This window comes from Sorex araneus, chromosome 4, assembly GCF_027595985.1.
Source record: "Sorex araneus isolate mSorAra2 chromosome 4, mSorAra2.pri, whole genome shotgun sequence".
Classification (NCBI taxonomy): Eukaryota; Metazoa; Chordata; class Mammalia; order Eulipotyphla; family Soricidae; genus Sorex; species Sorex araneus.
The window spans coordinates 23,297,145-23,314,940 of NC_073305.1; the positions used below are offsets into that span (position 1 = coordinate 23,297,145).

The following is a 17,796-nucleotide window of genomic DNA, read 5'->3' on the forward strand; positions in this document are numbered from 1 at the left end:
ACCTCTGCCCCCCCAAAAATCAATCCCAAAATGGTTTTACTAATTTACTAATAATAGTTCATAATCTTTGACCACACCTCCTAATGGCCAGAGATCAATCCTGGATTGGCTATGTGCAAGGCAGTTGCCATGCTTCCCTGTATTACCCTGCCCCAGTAATATTGCTTAATTGAGTAAGTGGAGGTTATTGGTTACACCACTGCTGAATAAGTGGTCGGTGATTATTTTTTTCAGAAAAGCAAGGCAACTTCATTATTTAAAAAATTTCAGTATTGGAGCTGGAGCGATAGCACAGCGGGTAGGGTGTTTGCCTTGCACACGGTCAACCTGGGTTGATTCCCAGCATCCCTGAGCACCACTAGGAGTAATTCCTGAGTGCAGAGCCAGGAGTAACCCCTGTGCATTGCCAGGTATGATCCAAACAAAAAGAAAAAAAAAAATTTCCAATCTTATTCATATGTTTACTTATAAAAAAATGAACTTTTGGGGTTTGTTTTATTATGTTTTTGGGTCATAACTGGCAATGCTTAGGGGTTTTTCCTGGTTTTGCAGTTGGAAATTACTCCTGATAGTGCTCAGTGGACCACATGGGATGCTGGGGATTGAACTTGGGTTTGGTGCATGCAAGGCAAGCACTCTACCTATTGTAGTATTACTCCAGTCTCTGAAAAACTGAATTTTGAAGTAGTAACTAAACTTGGGCTTGGGTCCTAGACCTCAGGCTTCTAATTGTATTTATTTAAGTCACGTCCTAGAATGTTTCCTCATTTGAGAAATAGTATAGTATCTGCCATAGTTAACAGGGCTGAGAAAGTTATTTGAGTATGAGATTATTTGAAAAGCATAAATTTAGCTTATGTGTCAGCAGTACTACAGAACACTCTCTGGGACTGTGACTGTGCCTCACTATAGAGGCTTTGGGTTTGATCCCTGACACTGCAAAACATCAACAAAAAGACAAGACCTGTTTAACAAGTTTTTAAAATAGCTTGTTCTGGAGCTCATTTTTTGCTTAGGTTAATATCTCTTCTATGGTAATAAGTTAATTGCTATTTTAAGTAGTTTGCCTTGAGGCTTCTTATTATAAGGCCAATAATATGTAGGAAGAGCAAATGTCAGCAAATGTCTGTAGATTAAATTGTTTTTGAGGATTGCTTCTTGTTGGGGTTTCCAGTGATTTAACTGACACTTAAAAATTCTTTAATACCGTATAATTTAACAGATTCCTGTTCTCTGCTTACTAGGTCTGTCCAATGAGCAAGTCTCCATATGTAGATCCTCATAAATCGGGACATGAAATCTGGGAAGAATTTTCAATGAGCTTCACCCCAGCAGTGAAAGAAGTGGTAGAATTTGCAAAACGTATTCCTGGGTTCAGAGATCTCTCTCAGCATGACCAGGTCAACCTTTTAAAGGCTGGGACTTTTGAGGTAGGTTTTATTTGTCCTGAATATTGATGCAGGACAAGAACTATTTTATTCTTAAACATTTCAAGTCCTTTCTAAGTTATAGTCTTAGAGGCTAACCTACAACAAAAGAATGACCATATCAGCATCTTGGGATAGGTAAATTCATAGTTACAGCTTGAAATGTAAGTGGTTTGTATTTTTAGATATGTACTCTAGTACTGCTCTTAGGTATGGACTTGGCTGATTTTGGAGAGTATTATTGAAAGCATCCCCAGGTACTTATGTTTAGTATAGAATAAGAAGGAAAAACAGTGGGTCTGTCTTTTATTTGAGTATAAGGTATTTGGCACTCAACAGACTTTTTTTAAAAAATATTTTTATTAGTGAATTACTGTGAGGTACAGTTACAGACTTACAAACTTTCGTGCCTGTGTTTCAGTCATACAATGATCGAGTACCCATCCCTCCACCAGTGCCCATTTTTCTTTTTTTTTTTTTTTTCAAATTTTTATTTTTAATTAGTGAATCACCGTTTCAGATTTATACATTTTTGTGCTCATGTTTCCCCCATACAAAGTTCGAGAACCCATCCCTTCACCAGTGCCCATTCTCCACCACCAGTAAACCCAGCGTCCCTCCCACCCTCCCCAGTTCTGTCTCCCCCCACCCCAAACTGCCACTATGGCAGGGTATTCCCTTTCATTCTCTCTCTGATTAGGTGTTGTAGTTTGCAATAAAGGTGTTGAATGCAGTGCCCATTTTTCAACATCAGTCAGTGGTCCTAAGCATCCCTCCCACCACTCCCACCCCGTCTCTCCCACCCCACTCTACCTCTTTTGCTCCCTCTCTCTCCTTTTGGGTGTTGTGGTTTGCAATAGAGGTATTCAGTGGCATTCATGTTCGGTCTGTAGTCTACTTTCAGCACGCATCTCCCATCCTGAGCGGGCCCTCCTAGCGCCCTTTACTTCACCAGACATTTTCTTTTATCTTTTTCTTTATGGGTCACACCTGGCGATGCATAGGAGTTAACAACTCCTGGCTCTGCACTCAGGAATTACCTCTGGCAGTGCTCAGGGTACCATACGGGATGGTGGGAATTGAACCCGGGTTGGCCGCATGCAAGACAAATGCCCTACCCACTGTGTTATGCTCCAGCCCCACACCAGACATTTCTTATATGTTACCTTATTTTTTTTCCTCTTTGGGTCACACCCAGTGATGCTCAGGTTACTCTTGACTCTGCACTCAGGAATTGCTCCTGGTGGTGCTCAGGGGACCATGTCAGATGCTGGGATCGAACCCGGGTTGGCTGCATGTGAGGCAGCTGTTCTAGCACTCCGACCCTGCTATCTTAAATTTTGTCCATCTAACCTCACTGCAGAATCCTTGCAGAATCTTCATTTCAGCTCTCTAGGTATGAGGCATCTTTTCTCTTCTTTTTCTTTCTATTTTATTTATTTTTTGGGGGGTCACACGTTTCCTCTCCTTCCTTTCCCTCCCCCTGCTCCTCCCCTTTCCCAGCTGTGCTTTAAGGTTACTCCTGGGCTGTGCACTTGGCTTACTCTTAGAGGTGCTCAAGGGACTATGACTATATGGGATGCCTGGAATTGACCCCAGGTAGACCATGTTCGAGGCAAGTGCTCTACCCACTGTACTATTGCTCTAGACCTGTTCCCTTTTTCATTTTCTTTTTTTGGTTAAAGTGCATTTAATATATCAGAGACGTTCTCGTTGCGGTTTGGATAGATTTTACGATATTCTTGGAGTCCTTTTTTTTTTTCTTTCTTTCTTTTTGGATTACACCTGGTGATGCACAGGGGTTTCTTCTGGCTCTGCACTCAAGAATCACCCCTGGTGGTGCTCAGGGGACCATATGGGATGCTGGGAATCGAACCTGGGTCAGCTGCGTGGAAGGCAAATGCCCTACCCACTGTGCTATTGCTCCAGCCCCTTCTTGGAGTCTTGATCAATGTTAATTTGTCTGTATGAGATAGATTACCTCTTTACAGATAGAACTTGAGATTATGGGGTCAATTCTCAGGCACAGTTAATTCACCTCTGTGTTGCTCTTCATGAATTCTATTCTCTTGAACTTTATTTTGAAATTTTATCTGTGCAATTAATATATTTTTGTTACTTATTCATTACACAGTTTAATTTTAATAATTTTAATGTATTTTTAAATTTTTTAAAATTTCATTGAATCACATTCAACCAATGATTGAATACCTGTCCCTCCACCAGTGCACATTTCCACCACCAGTGTCCCCAGTATTCACCCCACCCCTCCCATTCTAGTCCTCACTCTGCCTCTGTGGCAGACAATTTCCCCAATACTCTCTCTCTACTTTTGGGCATTATGATTTGCTTGAGTTTTCCCACCACCATTCAAGCCTGCCTGCCAGGGGCAAATGCTAGATAATTTATTTTCCATTGCTCATTTTGGATAACATGAGAGCTTGTGTGGCCACAAAAGTGGCCACGTGCTTCTGGATTTCCAGATTGTAAATGGTTGGGTTCCAGAGACATCTCTGTAGGACACTAATCCATTTTAGGATTCAGTTGAGAGTCTCTGGACCAGGGTGTTGGTGTGCTAAGGTGGCGCCTAGAGGCAGTTTGTGGGTGTGACAGCTAGGCTGCTGGGCGAGCGGGGAGCTGGGGAGGGATAGCTCGGCTCCTCTGCCTGGCCCCTTTTCCAGAAGGAAAAATCACTCAGAGCCCCAAACCTACCGTCTTTATGTGGAAAAAACAAAACAAAAAACAACCAAAAACCCAAAAAAACAAGAACAGGAAACACCCCCACTTGTACCCACGGCACTACTACCAGTCCTCCATTGTTCCAACAATATCCAGCAGGGGAGCATTGCAAAAGGAAGTATTTGTTTATGTTTATTCTTCCTCTGGTTATTGAGAGAAATTTGTGACATAGATTTAGTATAAGTGGACTGGTTCTGTTTATATTTCAATTATAACAGTGTCCTGATCATTTTTACTATACTTTTCTCTGTATATTGCCCCTTTGGGTTATGATTTCTTGAAATAATAAAGAGTTCATCTGTTGTGATTTGATGTTTTCCAGTGCTGCTGCATTGAAATACTGCTCTTATTATTGAGGAATTAGAAAACAAGTTAATATGTTGGTTTTTTAAGAAAGTTTCTTTAATGTCTTTGATCATGACCCAGTTTTAAATTTCTTGCCATTATTTCATGCTTTAATTTTGCATTTGCTTTCCTGAATATTATAGAATTTTACATGGACTCTTAATTTTGCCATAGGCAGTTCAACTTTTTTTTTTTATGTTCTTGAAATATTTGTTGCTTTGATAGAGAATTTGCCTTAAAATGTTTTTTTTTTTAAACTTTTTTATTGAATCACTGTGAGAGAGACCTTTACAAAGCTATTCATGATTGGATTTCAGTCGTACAGTATTCCAACACCCATTCCTCCACCAGTGGACACCCAGCACCAGTGTCCCCGGGTTCACTCCCATCGTAATGAAATGGTTTTTGTAAAAATAAAGCTTTCACATGTAGAATATTACTGAATTGACTTGAATACTGAATTCTTTCTTGTGAATACGTTTGTTTCTCCAAAGACATTTCAATTTCTTTCTTTTTCAGGTTTTAATGGTACGATTTGCATCCTTATTTGATGCAAAAGAACGTACTGTTACCTTTTTAAGTGGAAAGAAATACAGTGTGGATGATTTACACTCTATGGGAGCAGGAGATCTGCTAAACTCTATGTTTGAATTTAGTGAGAAGCTAAATGCTCTCCAGCTAAGCGATGAAGAGATGAGTTTGTTTACAGCAGTTGTCCTGGTGTCTGCCGGTAAGCAAGTTCGCTCAAAATTGTGCCGCACCTAGAACATAGTGACCAGATGGGGAGAGAAGGTTGCATTTGACCATGTTCAAGTGAGCTTTATAGAAGAAAGATGCTAAACTATGAAGACCTCTCATTTTTGTTATTCTGTTTGGGTTTGGGGATCACATTAGCAGCGTTCAGGAGGTGCTTCCAAGTGGTACTTGAGGGGGGATACTGCCATATTGTGCCTGGGATGGATCTTGGGTTGGCCACATGCAGGACAAATTCCTTAACCCTTGTAATGTCTCTCCAGCCCTTGTTGTTGTTTATTTTGTTAATGATGAAAGTGCTTTGTAGAAGGAAAACTTTTTTTGTTTTTGTTTTTGTTTTTAACTTTCTGGGTCACATCCGGTGATGCATAGGGGTCACTCCTGGCTCTGCACTCAAGATGGGATGCTGGGAACTGAACCAGGGTTGGCAGCGTGCAAGGCAAACGCCCTATCTGCTGTGCTATTGCTCCAACCCCTGTAGAAGGAAAACTCTTTAGATGGACCTCACAGTGACTTATTGATTTGCTTCCCCCCCCATAAGCCTATATCAATCTTCCTTCCTTCCTTCCTTCCTTCCTTCCTTCCTTCCTTCCTTCCTTCCTTCCTTCCTTCCTTCCTTCCTTCCTTCCTTCCTTCTTCTTTCTTTCTTTCTTTCTTTCTTTCTTTCTTTCTTTCTTTCTTTCTTTCTTTCTTTCTTTCTTTCTTTCTTTCTTTCTTTCTTTCTCTCTCTCTCTCTTTCTCTCCTTCTCTTTCTCCCTTCCTTCCTTCCTTCCTTCCTTCCTTCCTTCCTTCCTTCCTTCCTTCCTTCCTTCCTTCCTTCCTTCCTTCCTTCCTCCCTCCCTCCCTCCCTCTCTCCCTCCCTCCCTCCCTCCCTAATATTGTTTATGAGGTTATTCTAAAATCCATGTAAGTTTTAATTAAAATTCTGTATGAGTTACTTAACTATTAAAAACTGTCAAAATGCATTAATGTGGTTTGTTTCAAAAATCAGTGAAGTGAATTATGAGTTGTTAGCTTTCATCTAACTTTGACAATGGATTTTCTGTGTGACTTGGGTATATAATTTCCTTTTTGGGTCTCATTTTCTTTGAACATAAGAGGTTGTACCATGTGAATCTAGCATGGAGTCTGGTATGGAATAGCTGTTTGAATGGGTGATGAGGATTTTTTAGTCCTGTCATTTTATGTTTATGTGAATTGTTGATGTTTTTCCTAATTTTCCTATCATGTTGCATCTATATGGCAGTTATTGTCAACCTAGTATTTCAATTCAGACAGTGGTCATTAAGATAGAGATTATTTTCAGTAACAAACTAGAAATAAGGCATAATAACTTTCTGGGGACTTGTAAATTAGTGCTAGTTATTTTTATTTAATATTTTTGAATTTGCCTCATTTCTTTTTTTCTTTTTAATTTTTTATTTTTTAATGAATCACCGTGAGGTACAGTTACATATTTATAAACTTTCGTGCTTACATTTCAGTCATACAGTGATCGAGTGCCCGTTCAGTGCTAGTTATTTTTAAGTATCACTAACTTTATTTTGAAACAGTTGTTGAGAATTTGACAAAGTTTTGTACAAACTATTTTGAGTTTCCCATTTGCTTTCTTATACTGACCTAGGTAACATTGTCAGTGAGATATTATAAAAAATATGCTATTAATCTTTTTGGGCTAGATGTGATTATGCTCAGAGGTCACTCCTGGTTCTGCACTAATCTCTCTGGTCCCTATTATTCTTGATTACATGGATAACAATAAATTAGTAACTTTTTTTGTCCAGGGGAGGACCTCCCCCCCACCCCCCCGCCCCCCAAGCAGCTCAGGGCTCCTGGCTGATGCTCCTCTAAATATGTGTGATATACAGCCAACTAGTCAAGCACTTTCGTGCTGTTGCTTGGTTGAAGCTGGGGTATACCAGGGCCAAACCTGCTGTTGCTAAGGGTTGTAGGAGACAGGTACAACTATGCTGGGGATTGAACTTGGGTCCTCTTGTATGCAAGGCATGTGCCCGTGACCCATGAGCTATCTCGTACCTAGTCCTGTATAAATTACTTTCAGGGAGAGGACATTCTTGAGTATTCTAAAGAGTGTGTCTCCATGGTATAATGACTCATACTGTTTGAAAGCATAAGTTGGCTACTTTTCCTATCAACTCTAAATGGCGAAAAATGTACTCCCAATTAGAATGAAAATAATATACCAGTATTCCTTTGGGAAGGAGGGACTGTTATCAGAGATTGAGCCCTATGACTCAGATGTGCAAGTTGTGCTCTACCACTGAACTGCATCCTGGGACTCGATACCTGTGTTTTTTAGTAACCTTGTAATCCTTTTTGCACATTACCTGTCTCTTCATGGTCTCTTGATAAGCAATTCATAATGGAATTGATGTCATATTAATATATTCTTGAGATATCAAAAGTAATTTAAAAAATGTTGAAAGTACAGCAGGTAGGGTGTTTGCTCTGCACGTGGCTGACGTGGGTTTGATCCCCGGTATCCCATATGGTCCATCCCATAAGCACTGCCAGGAGTGATTCCTGAGTGCAGAGCCAAGAGTAACCTTTGAGCATTGTCGGTTGTGACTCAAAAAGCCAAAAAAAATTTTCTTTCTCTTTCCTCTTAATTCCCTTTGTTTTTAATGATGTGATGATTGGGGGTTGGCTTTTGTACTCACACATTTTTAACAGTGGTGCTTGCCAGTGTGACTCAGGGTTTGCAGTCCTTTAGTTGGGATGCTGGCAGCTGTGCTTGTACTCTTGGTTTCCAGTGGGTTATTTTAGTTCTCAACAATGTGCTTGCTGGAGTTCCCACTTCCTGGCCATAGCGTTTTCATACCTCTTTTTTCAGTTGTGCTGCTTGTAGGGGTCATACCTTTCTTTGTGGTGTTTAAATATACACTTGTTTGTGGTAGTCATGAAATTACTTGTGCCATGCATGGATCACAGACAGTAGATCTGCCAGGCTCATGCTTTTCGTATTGTAGGACACCAGGGATTTGAATGCCTGATTATATGCTTTCAAGGCAGGTGCACTAAGTCTCTGCTGTTCTTCTGGACTACTTGATAATCTGAATATGCTATTAGGGCAACATTAGGCAAACGCTAAGAGACATGTTTGTCTTAAAGAACTTACATTCTATTTAGAGAGAGAGAGACTTAATCAAAAAAATCTTGTACTAAATTTTTTGGTTCTGACCGAATCACAGAAATCAACTGGAGACTAGGGGAAGGTAGAAGTAATGGTATATATTATACATTTTTTTAGAAACAAAAAGAACTAATGTGAGAAGATATAGATAAGGAGAAGGTACCAGAGCCTGAAGTGATTTGAAAAGGAGAGTGACAGAAAATGACGAGTGCAGTATCAGATTATGGGAGCAGTACAATTTTAACTGAAATATGGAGTAGCAGAAAATCAGTATATTGTAGGTAGGAGAATGATGGGTCTATAGGTATTCCAGGGCTGCTGTCTGTCAGGGAATCATCTGGTGCAGGGGATAGATCCTGGCGCTTCCACATACAAAGCATACAGTCCAGCCCTGTGGACTGTTTACCTGCCCCACAAGTTTCTATGTTTATATTTATTTATTTTGTATTTTTTGGCCACACCTGGTGATGCTTAGGGGTTACTCCTGGCTCTTCACTTAGGAATCACTCCTAGTGGGCTCAGGAGACCATGTGGGATGCCGGAGATTGAACTCAGGTCAGCTGTGTGCAAAGCAAGCGCCTTACCCACTGTACTATCACTCTAGCTCCTTTTAGCTTATTGTTTTTAATATACTCACATTCTTTGATTCTTCACTTAATGCTTATATGTATTACACATTTTTCAGATAGTTTCAGAATTTTTCTCATTATACAGGGAGACTCTGATCCTTCTTCTCCCATATACTGGCTTTTTTGTTTTGTTTGAACCACACCTGAATGTGCTGGATAGGCCTGGGGACTGGGATGTTGTCATTCCTGCTGGTATTGGGTTCTAGCAGTGCTAGGAAAACCTGGACTGCTTGCATGTGAAGCATCCTTTCTAGCCCATTGAGGTATCTCTCTGGCTTCTTTTGCCACTCCACTTTTTTACATTATCAGGAATTAAAATATTTACATTCCACCCCTTGTTATATTTTGGGCCACACCTATCAGTGCAGTGGGGCTACTCCTGAGTTGTGTGCAGGGCTCATTTCCAGTGATGCTTGGGGGACCATACTGTTCTGGGGCTCAAACCCAGGCTTCCCACATGTAAAGCATGCACTTGATTTCCTCCAACTTTCACATTGCACTTTGTAGCAGTGATTATTTACCCCGCTTTATCATTTGAGTCTACAAGTTGACGAGTAAAACAGCATTTGCAGTGCCACGATTATATATTTTTAATTTTTTATTGATTTACTGTAAGGTTCAGTAACAAAGCTTTCATGTTTGAGTTTAGATCATACAGTCATCCAACACACATCCCTTCACCAGTGCACATTATCCACCACCAAAATCTCCAGTATCCCCCTTCCCCATTTGCACAGTACTCTTTCTCTGCTTTAGTTTTACCTTCAATATTTTGAGACCAGATCCACCACCACTCAAACCTGTCGAAAAGGCAACGCTAGGGGCTGGAGAGATAGCATAGCGGATGGGGCGTTTGCCTTGCATGCAGCCGACCCAGGTTTGATTCCCAGCATCCCATATGGTCCACTGAGCACCGCCAGGAGTAATTCCTAAGTGCAGAGCCAGGAGTAACCCCTGAGCATCGCCAGGTGTGACCTAAAAAGCAAAAAAGAAAAAAAAAGGCAAAGCTAGACAATGTGAGTGCTATGATTATATAAATGGTGCATGGTTGAAACAATAAATGGGGTTATAAATCTCTATCCTAAACCCATGTTATCTTGAGGCATATACCACCAAGTATCAGATAACATGGATTATTTATATTCTCTATCACTTGCTTACCATTCATTATCATTAATTACACTTAAAATAGCTTATTATAGCTTTTTTTTCTTTTTTTGGAATCCATGGTTGCCTCGAGGTTTTGTTTTGGTTGTTATTTCCAAAACAGTGTGAATTAATTTCTAGAAATCATTATCTAATTTTATCCTTATAAGGCCTGAGTCAAGATAGGACATGTTATCCTTAGGTATTCAGGCACCGAATTTGAGAAACAGGAACAGAGGGATAAAAAATTCACCTGAGGCTACATTTTAAATAATTGGGTGAGCAAGTAATTGAACCCGTCAGTTTAGCTTCTAAGCCTTCCCCCTATACTATTTGTTAATAGAATAGCTTTAGCTGCCAAGAGAGAAATCTCTTTACATATTTGCTTATGAGATTGGAAGAATCTTGATACCATGGAGAGAAAGGGATTTATAGCTAGGAAGTAATAGTTTTTTCAGTGTTTAAAATAGGAGTTCTTGCTTCCAGTTCAGTATTAGGAAGTGTGGTTTGCCACATAGGTGAATCTTGAAAGCTCATTTATAGATTTTATAGATTTTATAGAATTACTTGTTAACGGATTTTAATTTTCAGTCTGTAGAAATGTCTAAAAAATTTGGAGAGGGGTGAGTAGTACAGGTTTGGGAGAGGGATGTACTTCCTCTAAGAGTACAGAATAGGTATGTCATGAATTCAATGTATAAAGGGTTCTCTGACCTTGAATTCACCAAGACCATAGTTTCTAGTCTTCATAGAAATTGAGGTTTTAGAAAACCTTCTTGTTTTGTTTTTGTTTTGTTTTAGGGCCACACCCAGTGGTGCTCAGGGTTACTCCTCGATTGTTCTAGGGATCACTCGTGGAGAACTCAGGGGACCATTGGGATGCTGGGGATCAAACCCAGGTTGGCCATGTACAAGGCAAATGGCCATTCCCATTGAACTACCATTCCGGACCCAGAAAAACTTTTTTTGGTTTTGATTTTGGGCCACATCTGGCTGTGCTCAGGGCTAATCTTGGCTGTGTGTTTAAGATCACTTCTGGTGGAGTTGAGACCATTTGGGGTACTCAGGGTAGAACCCTGGTCAGCCATGTCCTAGTGTGCTATCACTCCACCCCTCTCCCCCTTTACTCTTAAATGAAAGATCTTGCTCTAAATGCTTGTATTGGCCCTTTTCTTTGTTAACTCCTCAATCTCCTTGTAGAATTTAAAAACAAAAAGAAAAAGGAAAATGTTTTTTTCCTTGGAGATGCCGTCTTCTTCTTTTTTTTTTTTTTAAATTTTGGGGCCACACCCGGCCATGCTTAAGGATTGTTTCTGGTTGTGTACTTGGGAATTACTCCTGGCAGTGCTTAGGGGACATACGGGATAGTGGGGATCACACCCTGGTCCACCGCATGCAAGACAAGCACCCTACCGCCTGTACTCTTTCTTCAGCTCCAAAGAGGTGCCTTTTTTTCTTACCCATTAATTACAACTTTATATATAGAAATGCTGACTGTTTCTTGTGCATACTGTGTCCTATTGGGAAGGAAAAAATAGCTTTTATTGATTGAAAATATCCTTTGGCAGTGAACATAGTTTTGGCTAATTTTAGTCAAGTTGTGGGCTTGACTGGTGATTCTTAGCAATGCACTAATAAGGAAGGTTCTGCCTCAAGGCTTCTTCTCATGGTTATTGGCAGCATTCAGTGGAAGTAGTTAAGACTGAACACCTCATTCTCTTGTTACCTGGGAACCACCTGCCTTAGCTGAAGGCTTCTCTACAGGGCAGTTCAACAGGTCCGCTGGCTGTTCTCAGTGAGTGACTGACAAGGGTACTTAGGATGGAAGTCAATTGTTTGTGTTTTTTTGTTTTTTTTTTCTTTTTTTTGTAGTTTAATTTATAATTAGTAGTGTGTGTGTGTAGAATCTTAAAGAGAAAAATATTTACAAAAAGACATGAATACCAGATTTTAAGGATCATTGGATTATTGGTCATTTTAGAGGTTGCCTGCTACATGTTAACATACAAATGTGGCTAAGTTGCACATGAGGTCAAATAGGAACTAAATTGTACTTATTTTGCCAATTAGGAGTGAAAATCAGCAGTGGAATATAATTTAAAAAAGAGGACCTCTAGTTTTATGTCAACAAAAAATAAGCACTAAAGAAAGTTAATTTGTCAGTTGTACACTGTGAGATACATTTTTAATCATTACAAAAATCATGAGTTACATTTTTTTGTTTTCAAATTTTTTTTAATATTTTGCCTTTGTCCATATAAAACTTTATTTTTAATTAGTGAGATTGATGAGCAAGATTTACATTTAGTGTTAATATATTTTCTCCTTTATGTCTCTCCATTAGATCGATCTGGAATAGAAAATGTCAACTCTGTGGAAGCTTTGCAGGAAACTCTCATCCGTGCACTAAGGACCTTAATAATGAAAAACCATCCAAATGAGGCCTCTATTTTTACAAAACTTCTTCTAAAGTTGCCAGATCTTCGATCTCTCAACAACATGCACTCTGAGGAGCTCTTGGCCTTTAAAGTTCACCCTTAAGGCCTTTGTTTATTTATCATGAACTGATCATGCTAACTGTACATTTTGTGCTAAAATGCTTATTTATATGTGTATACCATATGTGGAGATAGAAAAGACCTTTAAGACCATTCAAGATTGTAGACTCTCTGTAATAACCATGCAGTAGTGTTCGGATTGAGAATTCTTCAGCCACGATTAGACATTGACTGCTTTTCCCTGATAGACCAATCAGCTGTGTCGCACTTAAAACTGGAGAAGTTACACTGAAATTATAATCACACTGAATGTCAAACTTTTTCATCTGCCAAAACCAAAAACTATTTTGATCTCCCTGTGGTATAAATATAGCGCACTATCACAAGCAGTAGAGATTTAAAAATTAATCCTTTATGGTAGAAGTTCTGTTGTTTGATGGACTTGATTTCCTTGGTTGATTCAGATTAAGTAATTGGAGACTTTTCAAGTTAGGAGATCCCTTTGACTGTATTTTTCCCTGCCACTGTTAAAAGTGTATGATTCTGGGCAGGCTTGTTTGTGGAAATCAGAATAGATAGTGTTCCCAATGTCCCACCTCACAGAGATGTTGAAAAATGTCTTTAAAGCATATTTACCTCTTGGGAGATAGGCACTATGTAAATAAGGCATTTTTTTGTTATATTATTCTTGCTATTATTTTCTTAAGCATTTCTGGGAAAACATTTCACAGTCTACACCAATCTATTGTTCAGGTTCCTGCATATTCGTGGGATATCCTACCAGGACACATATTCAAAGTTCATGGGTACATTAAAAACATAGTATGTGTACATAGTCTGTATGTGAATATAGTATACATAAATATATTTCTTCGCAATATTTTAAACTGTGAAGAACTTTATCCTACAATAAAATCAAAACAAGAGGTGTCGAAGACCCATTTAGGTGCATTTTACCTGTTGATGACAACCATTGCTCGAAATACTTAGGCAGTAAAATTCTGAATTAATGCTCTATTTTTGTTTACTTAAGCAACACCTAATGTAAAAGTACAACTGGCAGCCAAGTCCAAATTTCAAAACATATGTATGCATTTTAGAGTTTATTTTTGGTAAGATCTTGGTTTCAAGGTACTTGTTTAAAAGTCTATTCAGACTCATTCAAGGATGTGCTAACTAATGTTGCATTATTTGCCCCTTATACACATGCTGCAGCTTGATTATAGAAAAATTTGATTCTGTTCGGAGAACCAGTGTTAAGTGAATTAGTATGTTGATGTGTGTGTTTGTGTGAGTGTTCTGAGTCCACTTTTTTGTCCTAAATAACACTACAGGGATATTTTCAAATTAGATTTAATCTAATATTTGAAAAAATCATTTTGTGTGTGACCTACAGGCTTAGAAAATTGTAGTCAAAGATGTTTCACATTTCTGATATTCGACTTGATTAGATAAGAAAATATATACATAAGTTTATGGCAGTACTAGAAATTAAGCCAAAGTTGAGGATTTTATTTATGTTTATTTTTGTGCAAATAGCAATTAATTGGATTTTGGGGTAAAGATTGCCTTCCACATGATTTTTTTTGATTATATAAAATTGCAAAAATGAAAGGAGCCTGCTTTACTATACTCAGCCTGTTACTTTAATGACATGTGAATAGAATGCCTTATTTTGTAATCTTGTTTAACTTGTTGCTACTGGACTTGAATTTCTGTGGCACTGGTTAAGTAAGTAAAAAAAAAAAGTTAAGCCCTCTCATTATTAAAGAGGAAAGGTGATGGTGATGTCTGTAATACATTATAAACCATAAGTGTGGTTTACCTTAAATAGGTATGACTTTTATGGGATATACAGAATAGTTTTTGTGAAATCTTTACATGATAGCATTATCTTTTTATAATTTTTTTCCTAAGATAAATGCATAGTTTTTCTTCTATGGGGGGTAGACACAGATTTTGAAGTAATACTGAAAACCTCAGAGATCATGTTGATTATTCATTTTTGCCTTTTCCATAAGCCTCTTTATAACATGTATCTTTAAAACAATTACTAAGTCCTTAGGCGTGTGTAACCAGAACTGTTAGTATCACTTATAAAACTTTAGTTAGGTTCAATATATACATGCATACATCTATATATAGCTATGTAGACATGTATTTTGTCTTGTAAAATTTTGTTTGAACAAATTCTTCCTGTAGGTAATGGGAAACAAAACTATAGTTCATATGTCACTCATAGCATTTCTATATTTGAAAATAGCCCAATTTTGAGATTCTAATTACAAAACTAAACCAGCAGGCTATTATAAGCACATTCTTTGACTTATTGGTTATAAACTTGCTTTATGCAGAGAAGACAGCCAGTTTAGGAAACTTCTGAGTTCGTGGGACACTGTTGATTAATAATGTACTGTATGAATTAAGTGATGCTTTAACTCTGATTTTACATTTTAAAGTTAAAATATGGGCATTATGTCAGCAAACTTAAGGGCATTATGTCAGCAAGCTAAAACTTTTTTTTTTCCTGTGCTTTTAATGTATCTCTTTACATGCTCTGAGAAAGGATTCAGGCTTTAGCTGAGGGAAGGGGAAACCTTGGGATGATGTTTTCCTTATGGTGGTGATGGTTCAATTACAGATTTAAAAGTTTAAAGGAAACTTCAGTGGATCAGGTGTATACCATAGCTTTCATAACTACATTTCAATAAATTATCATTGTAACTTGATAAGATATGGTTTATTTTATGTAAACATCATTGCAAAGCAAGGTGTAGCTCAGCTAGATTTATTACTGTGCACGAGAGTAAGTACCTATCTCAATTCTTTTCTTTTCCAATATAAAGTTTGCTGAATGTACAAGAAGAGTTTATCACTTAGGATATAGAATTTTTTAGGGGTAGGGGGGAGGGGCTCTGCCAGAAAATTTTTACCTTTAAACAAAGAGTCTTGATTTGGTCCAAAAGATAAAACGAAGCTATTCTTAAACTAATACGGAAAGATTAAATGGCTATTGTTTAAAGAAATGATAGAAATATATTGCTGACATGATATGATTAAGCTTATTTTCTCCAAACTAACTGATGAGGATATGGATAATATCTTCATGTTTCTGAAAAAGTAATCTGTATGTGGGGTTGGGGGGCAGGGATAATAAATATTATTTCTAACCAATGTGGTTTTGTTATCTTTCTTTTTGCTTTTTTTGTAGACCATTTGTAATTTGTCTTGCAATTTTCCCCCATGAATAGCAGCATTTCTTTGTAAATGAATGATACAATCTGGGGGGATGTTTGTTATGCAGCATTTGAAAAAAAAAAAGCTTTTGCTTGGCAGCAAGGATTGTTTCTATTTTTCCATAATGCCAGCTGAATAGTGGTTTATAGATCTGGTAAAGGAATTATTCTGGAAAGGAGATGGGGAGAGAGGAAGAATAGGTGCTTGGTCAAGCTAAGAATAAACTTAGGAAATGTTAGGGGTAATTTACACAATAAGACCCTTTCTACCTTCCCAGTGGTGGCAACCACGCTGGCAAAGTTGATGCAGTTTAAAGCAGTTTTCGGGGCTGGGTAGGGCGTTTGCCTTGCACGTGACCGACCCGGGTTTGATTCCCAGCATCCCATATGGTCCTCAGCACTGCAAGGGGTGATTCCTGAGTGCAGAGCCAGGAGTAACCCCTGTGCATTGCCAGGTGTGACCCATAAAGCAAAAGCAAAAAAAAAAAAAAAAAGTTTTCTCTGCACTTGATCCTAGACCAGTGGAATCTGCTATTGTGGCCATTATTTGATATGAAGTGGGAGAAATAGGCTGCTTGATTAAATAAATTTGGAAATGCTGGGTTAAGGCTATTGGGAGGTTTTCATGTCACTCCTGTTTTCTAATGAGCAGGTGATAATTCCCGTATGGACCAGTGAATTGGGATGCAGCTTTCCCCAAACTTCTGCCACTCAGTAGCCTCCCTTTTTTCTGTATTAAGTATTTCTTGGGACTCCTTGGAAAGTGTGATTTAAAGAGAAAAAGTTATCTTAAACTCATTTGGATGTTGATTCGATGTTGATCAGTCTGGATTATTACACAGGTTTTTGTTATATCTTGCCCCTTTCACATTGTAATAAATACTGAGCTCTAAATGTGTGATGAAAAACTTTTTTTTGTTTGGGTACACATCTAGCTGTGCTCAGGGTTACTCTTTGCTCTGCATTCAGGGATCATTCCTGGTAGGGGCTTGGGGAACCATTTTGGGTATCATGGATAGATCCTATCTGCTGTAATAATCACTCCAGCCTGGAAAACAAAATAGTTTTTTAAGTTCTATGAATTTTCGAAATGTTGCCTTTTATGAGTAAATACAGCCAATTTTTGTTTCCCAGGTTAGCTTGTATGCTTAGCTTAATCTGTTCAAAATGGTTGGAGGCTGGAGTGATAGCACAGTGGGTAGGGCATTTGCCTTGCACGCGGCCGTCCCGGGTTCAATTCCCAGAATCCCCCATGGTTCCCTGAGCCATGCCAGGAGTGATTCCTGAGTGCAGAGCTGGGAGTAACCCCTGAGAATTGGCGGGTGTGAAAAAAAAAATTGGAAAATTTATTTTCAAAAAGTGAAAAAAAAAAGGTTATGTTTTCTCTTAATTCTTTGTGTAGGCTTAGGAATGCCTCTGGCCATATAAAATTAGCCACATCAAGAAGTCTACTCTTTACAATATGAAATTTTTTTGCTATGGAGTGATATTCATACATGCGATGACAGATTCACTTTGTACAATACTTTTGAACCTGGTGGATATCAAAGCCAAAGAGCAAGCTTGGAGGAAACCTAGAATCTCTCTAGAATGCTTTGTCCAGGGCTTATTTGGAAGGATGTAAGCATGCTCTCGAAATGAACATTACCACCAAAATAGCATTTCTGCATTTAAAAATAATTTTTAAAAATGTGTTTCTAGCTTTTGGGTTATACCCGGCAGTTCTCAAGTGCTTATTCCTGGCTCTGTGCTCAGAGGTCAGTATTTCAGGGCGTATTTCTGGCTTTGTACTTCTGGTGGTGTTTTTGGGTGCTAGGTGTTGAGTCTAGGTTGGCTGTCTACAAGGTAAACATCCTACCCATTGTAGAA

At 38.6% G+C, this 17,796-nt stretch overlaps 1 protein-coding gene across 1 annotated transcript in view; it reads left to right on the forward strand.

Moving 5' to 3' along the window:
* NR1D2 (nuclear receptor subfamily 1 group D member 2) overlaps window positions 1–14,786 on the forward strand; it is a 40,581-nt gene extending 25,795 nt beyond the window's left edge. Inside the window, exons 6-8 of the mRNA XM_055135522.1 lie at window positions 1,245–1,430; window positions 5,031–5,241; window positions 12,538–14,786. Coding sequence (XP_054991497.1) covers window positions 1,245–1,430; window positions 5,031–5,241; window positions 12,538–12,734 — 594 coding nt within the window. The 3' untranslated portion in view covers window positions 12,735–14,786. The remainder of the gene's footprint in view (window positions 1–1,244; window positions 1,431–5,030; window positions 5,242–12,537) is intronic.
* Window positions 14,787–17,796: the final 3,010 nt, after the last annotated feature.